The sequence below is a fragment of the Mytilus californianus genome, unplaced genomic scaffold, assembly GCF_021869535.1.
Source record: "Mytilus californianus isolate M0D057914Y unplaced genomic scaffold, xbMytCali1.0.p SCAF_5, whole genome shotgun sequence".
In the NCBI taxonomy this organism is placed as follows: domain Eukaryota; kingdom Metazoa; phylum Mollusca; class Bivalvia; order Mytilida; family Mytilidae; genus Mytilus; species Mytilus californianus.
Window position 1 is genome coordinate 104,861,499 of NW_026262701.1, and position 20,557 is coordinate 104,882,055.

Genomic DNA, 20,557 nt, shown 5'->3' on the forward strand with positions numbered 1-20,557 from the left:
GTTTCAGATCTAATTTAACAGACTTGGGAATGTAAATACTTTATTTCCTTAAACAATTTCTTAAATTAGATAAGAAATACATTTTGGTTAATTAATTACCCGATATACATTATGTACAAGATTTTTCCGTTTTTCCCTACCTTATTCATAGCAGTTTAAGTTATAATGAGCTTTAGGACTGAGAGTTCATGTTGTGGAGATTACCCCTGCCAAATGTTGATGAATTGTTCATGAATGCTCATGAAAGATGCATGAATAATTCCTGAACACAGTTTATGAATTGTTCATAAAAGATTCGTGAACAGTTGATGAACAAGTCATGAACTACAAATGGAAAGAATATTTATGAACCAGTGAATGATGAACTATTTATGAACAGAAAGTGTTCATGGAACTCTTTGGTTAATAAAAATTCAACATGAACATGTGTTATGAATTAATTTATGAACTTTATGAATTGATTGATTCATTAAAGTTCATAAAATGTTCATGAACATGTGTTATGAACAATGTATGAACGTTATTAACTGAATAACAGTTCATAAAGGTTCAGAAAATATTCATGAACTGCATTTAATGAACTGTTCATGAATTTAATTCATGAACTAAATTAATGAAATTCTAATGAACATTCATGCATTGTTCATGGACATTCATGAAACATTTATGATTGTTCATAAATTAATGAATTTCATCTGGCAGGAGTAACCACCTAAGGGGTCTTGTGGTAGTGTTTGGGAGGTTGTGGAATACGAACCCTAGAGGAGTCAAACAAAACTGTCAAATAAAATGGGTATTTAATAAAAGAAACTTGTTGCCCTAACTACATCTAATCTGTAACAATTTAGAAACCTCATCAATGCTGGTCTTTAATTAAATCTCAATGGGTTTTTTCCTTTCAAGAAATTGATCTTGATGACAAACCTGGGCTCTTGGTCATAAAACTGTACTCAATACTGGTAGTACAAACTTTCCTCGAAACATAAAATCTAGTATATTCATTGGATGATTTCAAAGTCTGAGCACAATCATCTTGCTAGAAAGTTTTAAGATTTCAAGACCTAGAGTTTAGGCTCTGATAAATTTACTCACTTATCTAGACTATGTTAAAAGCTGGACATACGAAGTGAACACTTGTCAATTGTTCAGGGTCATATGTTGACCTTCAAGATGATTTGATTTTGTTTCACTGTGTATACAGTTTGGTTGCTGCATCATTGAATCCCCTATTTCTTCTTTTATTTATATTTCAGACACACAATAGTCTTTTCTGTTCTCCCATTGAGTTTTGATTTTATTCATGGATTGACTTCCCATAAATCTTTATTATCATGATTATGTGTCAACTTTTCACCCCTGCTTTATATCATAAAAAAAAGACCTGCAAGGACAATGTACTTCATCATCTAAATACAGACCTGGGTAAATCCTATTTTATTTTTTTCCAATTTAACTGATCAGCGATTTTCTTTTGGCTCAAGCCCATTTCTCTGATAGCCATAATACAATTATAAACAATGTTTGATTTAATTAGAAGCTAGCATAAAATGATTTCTATACGACCATTTGTTGGAAATAAAATCATCTGGCAGATTACAAATGATTTGGTTTATGACCAATCAGATACAACATAAATCTACCATTTCCATATGCAGCATCTATAAAGTCATATAAAGGAAAATGGCAAATATCTTTATGAGGGAATCTTCAATCAACCAATAAACCTATAGGTCCCATGGACAAATTCAATAATAAACTTTTCAAATCAAGGTTTATGATTTCATGACTTTTTGGGGATTTGAATAAAAGGAGATTGTGGGAATATGTCAATGAAACAGTAACCCAGGACTTCTAAAATAAATTGCTTCACTGAGCGCAGCTGGATAGGATCGCAGAGGTCCAACCCTGAACAGTTGGGGCAAAAACTGACACAATATTCGTGCTTGATACAGGTCTGAATTTTGATTGTAATTCAATATTTGACACATAATAGGTTTCTGACAAAGAATAACTGTAGTCAAAGAACTTAGAATTGGTTATATTATTTGAATTTATATTCAATTTTTTGCTTTTGTGCAATACACTATGCTGTTGCAAATTGATCTCCCCCCCCCCCCCCCCCCCCTTTTAAAATTTGAAGGATTTTCTTTTTGATTTCTCAAATCTTGAGGAGAAAAAATTGTCCCCCCTCCAATTTTTTTTACCCCCCTCCCCCCCCCCCCCAATTCTTTTTTAATCTCCCCCCCCCCTTTTCAAAAAAAAAAATTCTTTCCCTCAGTCATGGTCATAATTTCAATTCAAATTTCCAATGGAGTTTGCAACCCTAATAACCCATTCAAATACATCATAAAAGTCTTAAAATAGAAAATGACATACATAATCATAGCTAAAATTTATTTACCTTAATCAGCATTTTTAAAATTATTAAAATAGTAACTTCTAGAAATGAATTGACAGCTAATCACCTCAAGAGTCAAGACAATACAAAGATTCTTTATACATAATTTTAAAGCAGTGTAAGGGAGGTAATTCATAGTGTGTTTGAATTACCTCCATTACACTGTAATTTGTACTTAAGTAATTGTCCATTAACCAGGACACCCTTGTTTTTTCTCACTTTTTTGCCCCTAAATTCCTAAACAGTTTGAGCCATAACCCCCCAAAGCCAATCATAACCATCCCTTTGTGGTATGGAAACTTGTGGTATAATTTCAAAGAGATCCATACACTGTTCTACAAAGTTATTGTCATGAAACTATTTTTGGCCCCTTATTCCTAAACTGTTGGGACCATAACCCCAAAATTAATCCCAACCTTCCTTTTGTGGTTATTAACCTTATGTTTAAATTTCATAGATTTCTATTTACTAATACTAAAGTTATTGTCCAGAAACCAAATGTCTTTGGACATAAAATTTTTTGCGGTCGTATAAAAACCACAAAAGACCTATATCAACATACAGTCAAAAGAAAAGTGTCAATACCATGTCGAACTCTAATGGAAATTTGTCTACCATTCTTAAATTTTGCATCACAATATTAAAACTTTGAAGTCATAATCAATGAACTGTTGACACAGAGATGTGTCTCGCCTTTTTGTAATTTTGATAGTATAATGTAAATATTGAATCCAAATGACAATATCTAAACATGTAAATTATGCAAAACATTCAAAGTTAATGAACCATAATTTATGGTGCAGGACCAAAAATACCATTGACTTATCATAAGTGGTTCCCTTTATAATAACCTTAACAACTTTAATTTGCAAACAATATAAAAGTTTCAAAGTCAATGAACCATGAGGGGGTGGAGCCATATAGTCACCATGGAAAAGATACTTCCAAATGCTAATTTAACTGCATACCAAATGTAATTGACTTAACATAAGTGGTTCCTCTTAAACTGATCTCATCACAAACTTAACATGTAAAATATGCAAAACATTCAAAGTCAATGGACCATTACTGAGGGGGCAGAGACAAATAATTTCCATGAAAATGAAATGTGCCATAATGCTTATGCTTCTACATACCAAAGTTGTTCCTCATAAACTGACCTAATCACAAACTAATACATATAAAGTAAGTAAAAGTTTGAAAGTCAATAGACCATGAATGAGGAGGCAGGGTTGAATAATCTCCATGGAAATGAGATGAACCAATACTAATGCATCTACATACCAAATATCATTGACCTACCACTAGTGGTTCTTCTTAAACTGACCTGATCACAAACTAATACATGTAAAGCAAGCAAAAGTTTCAAAGTCAATAGACCATGACTGAGAGGGCAGGGCCAAAGAATCTCCATGGAAATGAGATGTGAAAATGCTAATACAACTGACATACCAGTAGTGGTTCCCAATAAACTGACCTAATCACAAACTAATATATTGTTGACTCCGTGGCTGCTGCTGTCAGAAAATGTCTCCCTTTTTGACGTCCTCAAGGTGAGACAAAAGTGATTATTGTATGGTGTAAGAAGGTTATTCTGAACAAGATCTAGGGTCATTCCAAGACAATTAAGCTAAATACCCAAAAGTGACAATATATCTATTCGCCTAGTTTAGAGTGGTGTCTTAAGAGTTTTCTTAAGTGGTGTCTGTTTCATTTGCCAGATTCTGAAATTTTTTCGAAATAAGATCTTTAATGTGATTGTCAGTGATTATATTTGATTGTAAAACATTTGTATTTTTTAAACCAAAAGTTGATAAATAAGATTTTCCCCAAAAGATCTTTAATGTGATTGTAAGTCATATGTATTATAACAAAAGCTCAGTCAACTTATTTACTTATTAGTCTAACTCTAGTTTGATCATTTACATCTATAATGTTAGAGCAATATTCCCATGAAAATGATAGGAAATGAGTTTTCCTCATGCATCTATCAGAATGATTCATAGAGAACAAAAGGCTGTACATTGCCTATAGTTGCAAACATCTACATCATTTGGTCTCTGGTTGATAGTTGTCTCATTAGCAATCATATCCATATTTATATCATATATCCATGATAAATCTATAAATTATTCCTAACAAATCTTCATCAGATTAGTCTAGTAGTCAATAACTTTCAACGACAACTTACTAACAACATTTAAAATTTCATAGTCTTATTAAGACCAGTACACCCTTGTGTGTATAACTTAACATTTTCCTTAAAAACAATTAAGGGACTTTCCGTTTTGAATTTTCTTTGGAGTTCGGTATTTTTGTTGTTTTTCTTTTTAGTAATATGCAAAGCATTTATAAATACAATTTTCTAATAAAGAACTGTCCGTTCTCCTTTTTAAACAGCATGTCCTCAAATATATTACTATTTTTAAAGAAATATTTACTGTTAAATTGTTAGCCTTTAAATAACCATAACCAATTCAAGAATCCTTGACTTTAATTGTATTATAATAGTAATTACAAAGATTTGAATTAGGGGCTGCAAAATCTTATGAAATGAGTTTTATCCAACCTTCAACCTTTGGACAATAATATTTCCAGCATAAACCATTCATGTGTTCACAAATTTTCTTGCATCTATAAATATTCTTGATAATTTTTTATAGAACTGTAAGGTATGCAAATAATTACTGCTTAGGTAAAACTGCTTGATACAGGTATTCAACTTTCATTTAACACTGCTTAGGTAAAACTGCTTGATACAGGTATTGAACTTTCATTTAACAGAGTTCAAACATAGTGGGGGGCTAATACAAACACACAGATTATGACTGCATGTTTGTACAGACCTAAGATTATGAGAATAGAAATTAAACTAAACCCAATATATATATATGGTCAAAGTGTTCAACTTTTGAAATCAAAGGCTGCCACAGATCATGACAGATAAATCTCTACACCCTTGACAATTGAATAAAAACATTGCATCATTCTAATTTCAGGAAGTCAAAGAAAGTAGTTGAGTAAAACAATCATTTCCCTTGTCTACAGGAATGCAATGCCCTCTAATAAATATGACTTTTCATGGTGGATCAAATCTTCATATCTCTATGAGGCAAGAAAAATAAATGTTTAATGTCATCCTAAGAAAAAGCTGTCCATAGATATGTGCCTTTCATGTACTGGAAACAGCAAAAACTGAGTTCTTTTTCTATTTCAATGAGTTTAGTGTAAATAATCCATGACATACTAAATCATGGTACAATTTAAAGAAGAATTTTTTATAATAGAGTTCTGTGAAATTAATCTGCTTAATATCCTGTACCAATGTATACAATCAACATGAAACACATGATGTGTCCGGACAATTTAATGACTACAAAATCATGCTTCCTGTCCAACACCAGTTATACGATTACTCTCATTTGTTATTCTTATACATTGGTCAGCGGAAATCATTTCAATCTGTCATTTGTCACCAGACTACACAGTGATATATACTAAAACAAGTCTTCATTTGATCATGACCACGGAAATATTTTGATTTGTCCCGGTTGGACATCAATTGTCAAAATTAGGGACAATTTACATGATTGATCGAACAAAACATTACATCCGTTCAATAAATTGGATTACATAAATTCACACGGTAATCTGTGATGGTCAGTCTAATAATTCCAATCTATTCTAATGACAAAGGACATCCTGATCCATAATAAACATTTCCGTTCGAGAGTGATGGTCAAAACAATCTTAATCCCAATGAGTCATTGATATTTTCTTATATTCTGGACATAAACACAATATACAACTAACTAAGTAACACGACAGTTAAGCCTTTTCCATCAAGCAAAATATGACAATTAGATTCAATAATTTTTCTGATTTGTTCAATTTGTTAAGAAATTTCCATGGAAAATTTATTATTGGAAGATATGGTAACAGAGTTATTGACCTACACAACCTACACACAAAAGCATTTTTTAATCCATTAAACCATGAAAATGAGGTCAAAAACTTCTGATGTATGCAAGACAAACCTTGATCCAAAGCAATTAAAATTAATAGATGATATATAAATTGTCTACTTTTTTAAACCTTCCAAATATTAAGTTTAAAACAAAAAAATGAATGCACTGCCAGATCGGATATGTCGTTTGACTAGTTGAAATCAACGCTCAAACAATATGATTAACAGCATATTCAGACGATTTTACTAAGGGCTGTTCCATAAAAACATACATGGGTCCCAGGGAAGGCACTTCCAAATCTCAAGGGGGCTTCAGTGGCCAAGTGGTCTAAGTAGTCAAACTACTGTATCACTAGCCTGTCAACACTGAGGTTGTGAATTCGAATCCTGTACAGGGCAGGTCCACTAGACTCCAATCTTAATTGACTAGGATTGTTAGTTTTCCTACCAAAGGTCAGTGGTTCTCTCCAGGCACTCTGGCTTCCTCCAACAATAAATACTGACCGCCACAAAATAGCACAATAATGTTGAAAGTGGCGTTAAACACCAATCAATCAATCAATCAATCCAAATCCCAACTATGGGTGGGTGTCATCCATGTTTTTGCTTAGTGGAAATGTAAGTGAAATTTGAGTTTGCCTCTATAGGTGGTTACCTAATTTTTAAAATGCCTTCCCTGGGTACCATGTATGTTTTAATGGAACAGCCCTAAATATATTCCAGTTCTTTTCTGTGCAATTGTGTTTTCAACAACAAAAAGTTTTTTTTTCAGTTTTTATGCCTCCGCCACAAGGCGAAAGGAGCATTGAGTATTACCATTGACCATCCTTCTTTCCGTCTTACCATCCTTCAGTCTTTCCATCCTTCCGTTTTTATGCCTCTGCCACAAGGCGAAAGGAGCATTAAGTATTACCCTTGACCGTCCGTTTTTCCGTCTTACCGTCCTTCAGTCTTTCCGTCCTTCAGTCTGTCCGTCTTTCCATTCATCCCATTCTCATTTAAAAGCAAGCTTGAGCCCTCAGACACGTTCTTGATAAGAATGATCATTTAGCTGACCAGTTGCAAGGAACTAGCAGTAAATGTCATCATAGCATTTAATGAGTTGTTTAGTATCAAACAATCCTTAAAAAGAAGTTTGAGACAGACAGTTGGGCCATTTGTTAAACATAAAAACAGTTTACAACATTACATAGTTATAAAAGGACAAGATAGCAATATCAAAAACAATGTATTCCTCTTTAAAGCAATTTTATTACAAAACGAAGTAGAAATCAATTTTTATAAGGTTTCTACATCTTATGATCCAGATTAAAATACAGAATTACTTTCGTTTTACGATCTCTGTCAATTTTCATTAAAACCTATTAATGAATCAATGAAATCTAACTTTCTTAACTTTATTTTAATCTCCATATGTTGAATTGGAAACTTAATTCAAAAGCTTTGTGTCCAATTTCATTCTGATTCCCTAAAAATCCATTTCAATTTTACAAATGTAGAATTGCAGCTATTTAGTATCTTCCAAGATTCTCATTAAGACAAAAATAATGGAAATTAATAGTCTTATAAACCGGTTTTGATGTCTAAGAGCTGGATCAAATAGGTTATAAGACCATATTCATTAAAATAAACGGTTCAATTAACATGATAAACCTCCCTGGACCGTTTCCATTAGAAAGATATTGCAACTTTAGTGAAAAAAATCATACCTATTGTGTTGTATATATATACTGTCTCGTAGTAAACATTTGAATTTATTAAATCTGAAGAAAAAGTACCATATGGTATATTAAAAGATGAATTTTGTTAGCACCAACAATTTAGGCACATAAAAGAAGAATGTGTCTGACGACACAAACGCCCCTGCTCAAGCTTGCTTTTCAAAAGAAAATGGGACAGACGGAAAGACAGAAGGACGAAAGGACGGAAAGTTGGAAGGCAGAAAGATGGAAAGACGGAAGGACAGACGGTCAATGGTAACACTTAATGCCCCTTTAGAGGGGGCATAAAAAAGGTAACACATGCAGAAAGACCATGGCTATTTCAGTGATACTTCTTTTTTTAAATACAATAATGAATATAGCACCTGGTACAACTATTAATATCTTTTCTATCTGAGGATTAAAATCCATTGAGAGTTATACAGTTACATATCTATTATAAAGTATTTTTCTGAATGGTAGAAATATTACTTTTGAGTTGATCATGCTATTTAATGTATGACATTTACAGAATTGGTGCATCAATAATGCAGCACAGGGTATAGACTGTAATAAATCACTTAAATAAAATGACAATTCAAGGCAAGAGAAACTAAAAACACTTATGCCTCAATCAATCTTCAGAATTTGATTAATGATGTGCATGATTTTAAACCATGTGCTTCGTAAAATACAATTTTGAAATTAAAAAAAAACCATATACAAGATCATTCTGTAAAATCTATTACAGCTGATTTTGCAATCTTAGTAATGGACAAGCTGTGTCAGTTTTAATAAAAACATTAATGTGTAATGACAGTCTAATAGGTTTAAGTGGAACAGACAGTATCAAAATATGGAGATGTGGTATGATTGCCAATAAGACAACTATCAAACAGAGTTCAAATGATGTGGATGTAAGAAATTATAGGCCACTGTATGTCCTTCAACAATAAGCAAAACCCATACTGTTTGGTCAGCTATTAAAGTGTCAGTTTTGCATAGTAAAAGGTTATTCTAATATGACGATGTCCTAAATAATTGTTTTATATCTAAAGAAATAGTCGACAATTTTCTGTTTAAAATTAATATTTACATCACTGCTGCAAATTTATAGCAACAGTTTTTAGTTTTAGTACAAAGGATCCCGAAACTTTTTCACACAACTTTGGTCATTTTGCGATCACTTAAAAGTTGTGGCCCTTTTTTCAAACTGATGAAATTATTCACACTAGATTCATAGCATTAATGAACTTGAATTGACTGTTTCATCTCATTTACTTCATGAATTGTTTTACCGTTTTTTGAAAAAAATTCTAGTTCAGGAATGCAACAGTTTAAAAATGAAATGATTTTAATGACTCAAAATGATAAATTTCTCAGACATTGCTAACGTTCCTTTCATTTTTGAAGATGAAATTAACATAGGAAGTTTCATGATAATACTAAAGAAGGAGTAATTCCGGATTGATTTCTGGGATTCGTTCTGTTTATCAACTATTGACAGGAAATCACTGGATTTTTAATTTTAATACCTTTAAAAGTGTTTGAATATAACAGATAATAGTTGCACTTGTTTAATTTAGCATGCAATCATTTTGCATTTTACGATTAAGTGTCTAATCTGGTGAAGACAATTTCAGCCATGCATATTACATAGTAGATAACAATCATGTTTGACTTGTGAAAAATTACTTTTTTCTACGTAAATTAAATCAGGATTAACGATTGTCTTGCTGAAAAGGAATTAAATAATGAAGAAAGTTGTCAGGGAATTTTAATTTCTTTATAATAATAGTTCTGAGCTTGTGATCACTGTCAGGTGTGAACTAAAAACCTCGGTAAAAGTGATTAGCGATCATTAGCCAATATTTCCTTGGCGGCATATATATAATTAAATAATTGGGCCCATTACATTTGCGTGCATTTGGGGATTAAAAAATTTTACGTTTGCACGCATCCATTTTAAAGGTAACGCAGGTAAAAAAAAAAAAAACTCATAGTAGGTGGAAAATCAATAGTGTACGATGGATTTACTTTCCGTATCGACAGAACACTTAAGTCATGGGATATTTCCTGTCGTTGCACCGTAAATATTTGCAAAGGTATTCCACCAGATTCCCCTATTTCCTCTTTGGGCATCACTACCGTCAGAAGAATACAGGCGTAATTCAAACGGCCTGAAATCAACCCATGCTCACTACAATGAGCAATTTTAATCAGCACATCCACGTATTTTTGTGTTTTCATAAAGCAGTAGTCTTTAAATATTCAGCAATTTGTGTACGACCTGTAAAATCAGTACTTTAGATTTGCAATGTTTTTACATTTTTACCTGTATATATTCCCAGGACTAAGTGCTTGCATATAATAAAACGGACTTATCCTGCTCAAAAATAATAGATAGATAAGTATAATCTTCCTGTATTTACCATAAAAAAATGCGTGCAAATGTAAGTAAAAGCTGCACGCAAATGTAATGCACCGAAATAATTAAAATAGTTGTTAGGAGGGCACTCAGGATTATCATACTATACTGGATTGGCAGTTTTAATACAGGAAAGGGATTACAAAACAAAAACAAGTGCAAAATGGCAATTAAAAAACCCGAATTCAATGAAATGACCAAAAATATTTCTGTAAAAAAAATATTTGTCCTAAATCCCAATCTGCCATTTATGACAAATAACTTTTAGTTTAGGTCATGACTGGCAAATATGAGCGTTTCCGGACACTTGTTTAGTACTGTTAAACTGTCACACTTAAGTCTCTGCCTTCAGGTCAAACAAAACTGATGTTATCCTCAATCTTAGTTAACAACTGTATAACATCTTCTCTTCATATACAAAAATTGGCAATAAAAAAACTACTGAAGTATTTTTCAGTTTTTCAGATAAACGGTAACGCTTAAAAACATTTTTGTGAACAATGGAGCATGGATATGCCTTATTTTTTTCAAAATGTTTATAAATATTTCCATAAAATTCTAGTTTTCATGCTAGCAATAGGTTATATTTGAATACTATTACATCCAATATTCTTAATCAGTTCTTAAAAGAATATAATTTTACTATAAATAATTTTTTAGTGGTAAAAAAAAACTTGGTTTGGATAGGTATCTGTAAATGTTTTCCTATTTTTATGTGTATTTCTATGAGGTCTTTCAGCATGCCAATGTAGAAATTTGCAGAGCTCCTTCAACTTCTGAATTTAACCACTAGGTTTTTAACTGAATATCATAATGTATTTCTTACCACATGGTGGACAGTTTCAGGAACAGCATCTGCTCCCTTCAGATCAATCCAGGTTGGGAAATACATTAATCGTTCCTGTTAAAATAGTTAAAAGTTACCATTAGAACTCTTCCCAGGTCCTTTTAGGACCATAGTACCATTGTGCTATTGGAATAGATCTTATAATAGAACATATGGTAAATGTGTTGCTATAATTTTAGGGAAACAATAGTATTTCAAATCTCATGGTACTCAGAACTAAAAAAAACTCAAGATGTTAATTACCAGCTTGTTTAAATAAAAAAAAAATTGTTTACCCCTGAGATGGACTATTCGACTATTTTCCATTTAAAACATTTACAAAATCAAGGCCTCTAACTCCTTAAATAGCACAGAAACATTATAGAGTTTTGATAACCTGCCTATGGTAAAGTATTTACACATTTTTCAGTATAACTAACACGAATCACTGCTGACTGATTACCACCTATAACTTTATTTGTAATAAACTGTTAACACAAAGGTATGTCTCGCCTATTTGTTATTTTGATAATGCAAATGTTGAAATTAAAATAGCAATACTTTAACATGTAAGTTATGCAAATATTCAAAGTCAATGAACCATGACTGAATGTACAGGGCTAAACAGTCTCTATGGAAATGAGATGTGCCAATGCTAATACAACTGCAAACCAAATAACATTGACTTATCATAAGTTGTTCCCTTTAAACAAACCTAAACACAAACATTAATTTGTAAACTATGTAAAAGTTTCAAAGTCAATGAACCATAATTAGGGGGTGGGGTTATATAATCTCCATGGAAATGAAACTTGCAAATGCCAATACATTTGCATACCGAATATCATCTTAAACTGAAATAATCACAAACTAATACATGCAAATTTAGCAAAAGTTTCAAAGTCAATAGACCATGACTGAGGGGTAAGGACCAAATAATCTCAATGGAAATGAGATGTGCTAATGCTTATACAACTGCATACCAATTATCATTGACCTACCACTAACGGTTCCCTTTAAACTGACCTAATCACAAACTAATACATGAAAACTAAGCAAAAGTTTCAAAAGTCAATAGATCATGAATGAGGGGCAGGGCCAAATAATCTCCATGGAAATGAGAAATGCCAATGATTATACAACTGCATACCAAATATCATTGACCTACCACTAGTGGTTCACTATGAACTAGACCTAATCACAAACTAATACATAGTTGACACAGCAGCTGCTGGAAACAGCATACCTATGTCTAGCTTTTTGACTCCGTCAAGTCGAGACAAAAACAATACATTATCATTTTCAAATATAATAAACTCACAGCCATCTTTTTGACATCAAATGAGTGAAGCGTTGCCGAACAAACAACCATCTGTAATCTTTTTCCATCATTTGTGACCTTGGGAATCTGTCCATGTAATCTATTAATAAGGTCACCATAACCAGAGGACAACAATCCATCCTGAAATAATAAAAAACAAGTGAATCTGTGAGCTACTGCTCACTAATGATACCCCCGCCTGCTAAAAGTATAAGGAAAACAGGGAGTTGATGAGTGATGTATCTGAAAACGTATCATAGGGTATAGCTGATTCATATAAAGCCTGAAACCAAATTTCAGAATTCTTTGTAATGTAGTTCCTGAGAAAGATGTGACGAAAAATATTCATGGGACAGACGGACTGACGGATGGACTGATGAATGGACTGACAGATGGATGGACGGACAGACAAGGGGTATAAAAAACATTATTTCCTTGATGCTGTCAATACATGTAATACTAAATCTGGAATTTTCACAAGTATACATACAGTGTAGAAATAGTCTATTGTTGAAGACTGAATGTTGAACTCTATAGTGTTTTGTTTTTGTCTTTGGTTGCTGTCTTATTGACATATACCGTACATCTCTTTTGTTTACACATATTTAACAAACAAATGTGGTTTTTTTTTAAAGTGAGAAAGAATGAGAATCAAATGTGTGTGCATCTATGTTTTTTGTAAGGGTAGAGAATTAGGCATTTGTCAAACCACAAGACTCATTGAGATTTCTGACTTATGTACATCATGCCATTTTTTTGTTTTTACAAGTACAGAATCATAGTGAAATTTTGTATTATTAAAACTAAGCCATTTTAATAGCACACCATTTGCTTTGACGGCCATGCTAATTTTTTGTATAAGATCAAACTATTACAACTGGGACTTGGAACAACTGTCCCAAGAAACAGATTTCACAAGATCAACTCAAATGAATTAAATAAACTGCCCTTTATCAGCCTACTTTTCACACAAAATATTTCAAACCAGAAAATGTGTCTCCATAGGACACCATGTCCACCTAACACTGTCTTATTTCCATGTGCTGAAAACTGTGAAATCTGGTCAAACAAAATTCACTTCATAATAAACATGTGTGTTTATGTGATGACAGCTTCAGGGTAAAAAATCTTAAACCAAAACTTTAACCAAATAAAGGATGGACAAACAGACAGAGGGACTAACGAACAGAGACACAGACTGAAAAACTAATACCCCACACTATCCTTGGCAGAGCGTAAAGACTATCAATTATCAATATTATTCAAATAATTTCATGATTTAACAATAAACAATGCAAATTTTGGGGGATTGTGTAATGATTGCAATTGGATAACATTCGAAAACCAAAATTCTTTAGTGGTGCTAAAGGCAGCAATGTACAAGTTTTGATATGCATAATATTCCTAAAGAAACTACATATTTGATTTCTTCTCTTTATTTGTGTTTTATAGTAGTGTTGTTACAAATAAAAAGTTCTATTAACCTTTTCAATGATTTCTAAACAACAACTCACACTGAATTTAGTGTTAATAAACTTTGCTAGCTACGGCGTGTCTGGACTTCATAATCAAGCCTTAATTACCACCATGTTTGCCGACGACAAGTCAAATTAAAATAGGTCTCAAAAATACATTTAATAATAATGAAACAACACAATAAATTTAGTTTTAAACTTAATTTGCTGTTCACAGAATGGCAAAATAATTGGATGGTATTTCAGCAATGACAATTCTTAAGCAAAGAAAATGACTACAAGTAAATAGGTGCCTGATATCCTTGGTATTTACTCCAAATTAAATTAAATGGGTCAAGACTTTTTCAGGAGTCAATTATCTGTGTGAATAGAATTAGGTCAAATATTCAAAATAGTTGTTTACATCAGTGCTTAAAGTTGAATGCGATGAGAGATATTGACAATTTCAGCATAAACCAAGAAAATGTGTCCATGGAAAACCATGTTCGGTTCACATTACCATATTTCTATGTTAAGCAAACTGTGAACAGTGTCAAAACCATAATTTGGCATAATATTTAACTAATTAATATGTGTTTTAGGTTTCAAGTTAATGTGACCTTAACTTCAGAGAACACTAACTTAACCAACAACTTTAACCTGAAAATGTACAGATTTCACACTATCACACTGAACCCTGAAGGGGTCAAATATGTAATTTCTCAGATAATTTTAAAATTTCATATGATAATGAACATGCACACTAAGTTTCAAACTGAGTGATGGAAACTCCATGGTAAGCTACCATTAACCCATAACTTTAACATAACAATCATTATCAATGTACTTAATTCACATTCACACATTCCACGTTTAGTAAATTGTGAAATTGGGGTCAAAACCATAATTTTCAATATAATTTAAAAAGTTTGCATCATAATGAAATGTGCTATGACATTAAGTTCCTACTACATACAGGTACATAGTTTCTTGCTGATGTGAACACAACTTCATCATACACTCGGTTAACCAAAAACTTTAACCTCATACAAGAATGACCAAAGGAAGGATGGACGAACCAGATGATGAAGAAAAATAAATGGGGAATGTGTCCATGGGACACAGATGATGCCCCCGTTTGCATATAACGTTAAAAAGGGACTTAACTCAAGAACTGTAAAAGTGATGCTACCCAAATTTGTACTTGATCTGAGTTTTGTGGAAATAAGCATTGTGTATACGTTTCATAACATTTAATTGAGGCAAACTTAAGTAAGAGAACGAAAACGAAAAATTCAGCAATTTTTCCATTTGTAAAGGAGCATAACTCTAGAACGGTAAAAGTGATGCCACCAAAATTCAAACTTGATCTGTATTCTGTGGTAATAAGCATTGTGTATAAGTTTCATAACATTTGGTTGAGGCAACCTAAAGTTAAAGAACGGAAACAAATATTTCAGCATTTTTTCCATTTGTAAAGGGGCATAACTCTAGAACGGTAAAAGTGACGCCACAAAAATTTGAACTTGATCTGTGTTATGTAGTAATAAGCATTGTGTATAAGTGTCATAACATTTGGTTGAGGCAAACTAAAGTTTGAGAACGGAGACGAACAATTCAGCAATTTTTTCCATTTGTAAAGGGGCATAACTCTAGAACGGTAAAAGTGATGCCACCAAAATTCAAACTTGATCTGTGTTTGATGTACAGATGGAAAGGGTAAAACTTAATGCCCCCTCCGCTACTGGGGGGGGGGGGGGGGGGGGGGGGGGGGGGGGCCTCAAAAGAAAACAAATAACAATAAATTGCTTTGCTGAGCACAGCTGGATACAACCACAGAGGTCCAACCCTGAACAGTTGGGGCAAAAATGGACGCAATATTCGCGCTTGATACAGGTCTGAATTTGGACTGTAATTAAATATTTGACACATAAAAGGTTTCTGACACAGAACAACTGTAGTCAAAGAACTTAGAATTGGTTATATAATTTGAATTTATATTCAATTTTTTGCTTTTGTGCAATACACTTTGCTGTTGCGAATTGACTCCCTTCCAATGGAGTTTGCAACCATAATTACCCATTTAAATTTACCATAGTGCTAACTTAATATATTTTATAATAGAATTTAAAATATGGTGTCAAATCTTTCATATGGATTTTTTGGTAAAAAAAAAAGATACAACATTTGCAGATATTTTTACTGGTCTTCCTTTATAAATATGCATTTCTTTAAACATAATTTAAAAGCAGTGTAAGGGAGGTAATCAAAACGTTGTATTTGGATTACCTCCCTTACACTGCTTTTAAATTGTCTTAATTGTTCATTAACCATTACTTTATACATAATTTAAAAGCAGTGTAAGGGAGGTAATTCAAATGATGTATTTGAATTACCTCCCTTACACTGCTTTAAATTATGTTTTGTACTAAAGTATTTGTCCATTAACCAGGACACCCTTGGTTTTCCCCCTTTTTTGCCCTCAATTCCTAAACGGTTTGAGCCATAACCCCCCAAAGCAAATCCTAACCATCCTTTTGTGGTATGGAAACTTGTGGTATAATTTCAGAGATATCCATACACCGTTCCACAAGTTATTGTCTGGAAACTAGAAAAATGCTTATTTTTGGCCCCTTATTCCTTAACTGTTAGTTCCATAACCCCCAAAATCAATCCCAATCTTCCTTTTGTGGTATTAAACCTTATGGTAAAATTTTATAGAGATCCATTCACTTAAACTAAAGTTATTGTGCGAAAACCAATGTGTCTTCGGACGACGACAACCAATATACAACCGAAAAAAATTTTTTGCGGTCGTATAGAAACAGACTGACTAACAGACCAGAAAACATAATCCCCCTACAATTGTAAGTGGGCATGAAAATTAATTCATAATGGTAAAAGCTGTTATTTTTATGTCAGTATAATCTATGCTAGGCAATTATGTTACTTCAATAACCAAAAAGAATGCAGGTGTTGTCATGGTAGGCATACCCCTAGTAACTCAAAGTATCAACAAACAGGAAGTAGGTGTATGGTAGATCCAAACAGAGCACACATGTTAAAACCCATCACAATCGACCTGCTGACAAAATATGTAGTCATTTGTTGAGTAGTTTCTGAGAAAAGTGTGACAAAAAGTTCATTCAATAAAACACTACTTTACAGCTCATCACCGTTGAGCTGCTGACCAAGTAAGAACTCATTCTATTAGTTAGTTCCTGAGTCAAGTGTGACAAAAATATTTATTGGACAAATGGACGGATGAACAGATGGACAAGGTAACTACAATATAGCCCCTATGTTAAGAGTAAAAGTGAGGTACAATAACATTATTTTGTTACACTGTGATTTTAAAAGGCAATTCCATGATTCTGTAGGGACACACACATGTTTTTTTTTTATGAATGGTGAAGTGAAATATGATACCTCCTGTTAAGGAAAAGTTATCATCATAGAAAAGGGCTAAGTTTGTTTTTGTTACAATTGAATTTCTAAATCTATCCAACATGCTGTCATTTCTCAATTGGCAGTCAATGTCTCAAGTTATACTAACTTTCATCCTCTTTCTAAGTTCACCTAAAAGATTTAATGGCTAGATAACGTATTAAATATTTTCACCTGGATGTTGAATACTGTAACTTCAGAAATTTATGCCTGCATTTATCATAATGATTTTTGTACAATAGACAAAATTGCAAGATTAATTATTGCTATTTCAAGAAATATTGAAATAATGCTATCAAAATTTAAAATGTAACTTTATATTTTTGCAACACCTATCATTGAAAATATATCTGAATCAATTTCTGCAATAGAAACTACCAGTCATAGTATACATATTTAGTTCTAAATGTAATTAAACAGAAAAGATTTGTGGTTTATTGAAGCTATAACAGAATGTTGACTTACTGCTTCATCTAGAACAAAGAATCTAACTTGATGTAATGTCAATTTCCCTGTAGATATCAAATCTTCTAAACGTCCTGGGGTACCTACTACAATATCTACCTAGAAATATAAAAGAATTAAAAGTTAGAATAAATAGAAGTATAAGTTATTAGTATTAAGTTTTATTTATTGATATCTACGACTTTTTTTTCTACGTATATAAAATAGGAAGATGTGGTATATATTTATATGAATGAACTAAACACCTAACAAAGTTATCAAATAAAAGAACAGAGTTCCAATGTCCCCTCCATTGCACATATTTTATCAATCCAAGGTACAAGGGTAATAACTAAACAAGAGTGCACACGCTGAAATGTCTCGCCTTCTTTACTAATCATTGATATTATGTTGATAGTCCTAAATATAAAGCTTTATTACAACTATCACATAAACTTAACATTAACCAAGTAAACTAAACATTGACCAATGAACCATGAAAATGAGGTCAAGGTCAGATGAACCATGCTAGGCAGGCATGTACAGCTAACAATTCTTCCATACAACAAATATAGTTGACCTATTGCTTATAGTTTAAGAAAAACAGACGAAAACACAAAAACTTAACACTGAGCAATGAACCTTGAAAATGAGGTCAAGGTCAAATAAAACCTGCGTAACTAACATATGGATCATAAAATATTTCCATACACCAAATATAGTTGAACTATTGCATATAGTATTAGAAAAAAAGAACAAAACTCAAAAACTTAACTTTGACCACTGAACCATGAAAATGAGGTCAAGGTAAGATGACACCTGCCAGCTAGACATGTACACCTTACAATCATTCCATACACCAAATATAGCTGACCTATTGCATGCAGTTTTAGAAAGAAAGACCAAAACTCAAAAACTTAACTTTGACCACTGAACCATGAAAATGAGGTCAAGGTCAGATGACACCTGCCAGCTAGACATGTACACCTTACAATCATTCCATACACCAAATATAGTAGACCTATTGCATACAGTATAAGAAAAACAGACCAAAACACAATAAAATGCTTCGCTGGGCGCAGCTTGATACGACCGCAGAGGTCGAACCCTGAACAGTTGGGGCAAGTATGGACACAACATTCAAGCTTGATACAGCTCTGAATTTGGATTGTGATTAAATATTTGACACAGCATAGGTTTCTGACACAGAAAGAATGTGGTCTAAGAACTTCAATTTTTTTAATTTACCTATTATGGTCCAATGTCCAAAATCAAAATACATGGTTAGATTCAGCATATCAAAGAACCCCATATATTCAATTTTTGTTGAAATCAAACAAAGTTTAATTTTGGACCCCAACTTGGACAAACTTGAAAACTGGTCCCATAATCAAAAATCTAAACACATGTTTAGAATCAGCATATCAAAGTACCCGAAGAATTCAATTTTTGTTAAAATCAAACTAAGTTTAATTTTGGACCCTTAGGACCTTAATGTAGACCAATTTAAAAAACAGGACCCAAAATTAAAAATCTAAATACACGGTTAGATTTGGCATATCAAAGAACCCCAATAATTCAATTTTTGATGAAATCAAACAAAGTTTAATTTTGGACCCTTTTGACCTCAATATGAACCAATTTGATAGCGGGCCCACAAATAAAAAATCTAAATACATGGTAAGATTCAGCATATCAAAGAACCCCATATATTCAATTTTTGTTGAAATCAAACAAAGTTTAATTTTGGACCCCAATTTGGACCAACTTGAAAACTGGGCCAAAAATCTAAAATCTAAATACATGTTTAGAATCAGCATATCAAAGAACCCCATATATTCAATTTTTGTTGAAATCAAACAAAGTTTAATTTTGGACCCAACTTGGACCAACTTGAAAACTGGGCCCATAATCAAAAATCTAAACACATGTTTAGATTCAGCATATCAAAGAACCCCAAGAATTCAATTTTTGTTAAAATCAAACTAAGTTTAATTTTGGACCCTTTGGACCTTAATGTAGACCAATTTAAAAAACGGGACCCAAAATTAAAAATCTTATTACACGGTTAGATTTGGCATATCAAAGAACCCCAATAATTCAATTTTTGATGAAATCAAACAAAGTTAAATTTTGGACCCTTTGGACCTCAATGTGGACCAATTTAAAAACGGGCCCAAAATCCAAAAACTTAATACACGGTTAGATTCAGCATATTAAAGAACCCCAAGAATTCAAGAATAAAACCCCATTGAAATTGATCAAGAAATAAGCAATTTATACGAAGTATCTTCTTTTGCACAATACTGTGCAATTGAATATTTCTTGCTATTGCGCAATACTGTACAATTGGCAATTTCTTGCTATTGCACAATATTGTGCTATTGGATATTTCTTGCTATTGCGCAATACTGTGCAATTGAAGATTTCTTGCTATTGCGCAATACTGTGCAATTGAAGATTTCTTGCTATTGTGCAATACTGTGCAATTGAAAATTTCTTGCTATTGCACAAAACTTATTATATAATAATTTACACATCCTGTTTGGTGTGTATCTCCTACCCTATCATT

General features: G+C 32.5%; 1 protein-coding gene across 1 annotated transcript in view; it reads right to left on the reverse strand.

The window, feature by feature from the left end:
- Positions 1-20,557, reverse strand: part of LOC127700426 (ATP-dependent RNA helicase DDX1-like) — a 270,402-nt gene that overhangs the window by 188,744 nt on the left and 61,101 nt on the right. Inside the window, exons 17-19 of the mRNA XM_052203879.1 lie at positions 18,007-18,105; positions 12,641-12,781; positions 11,320-11,394 (exon numbers count right to left, since the gene is read on the reverse strand). Of these exons, the coding sequence (XP_052059839.1) occupies positions 11,320-11,394; positions 12,641-12,781; positions 18,007-18,105 (315 nt within the window). The remainder of the gene's footprint in view (positions 1-11,319; positions 11,395-12,640; positions 12,782-18,006; positions 18,106-20,557) is intronic.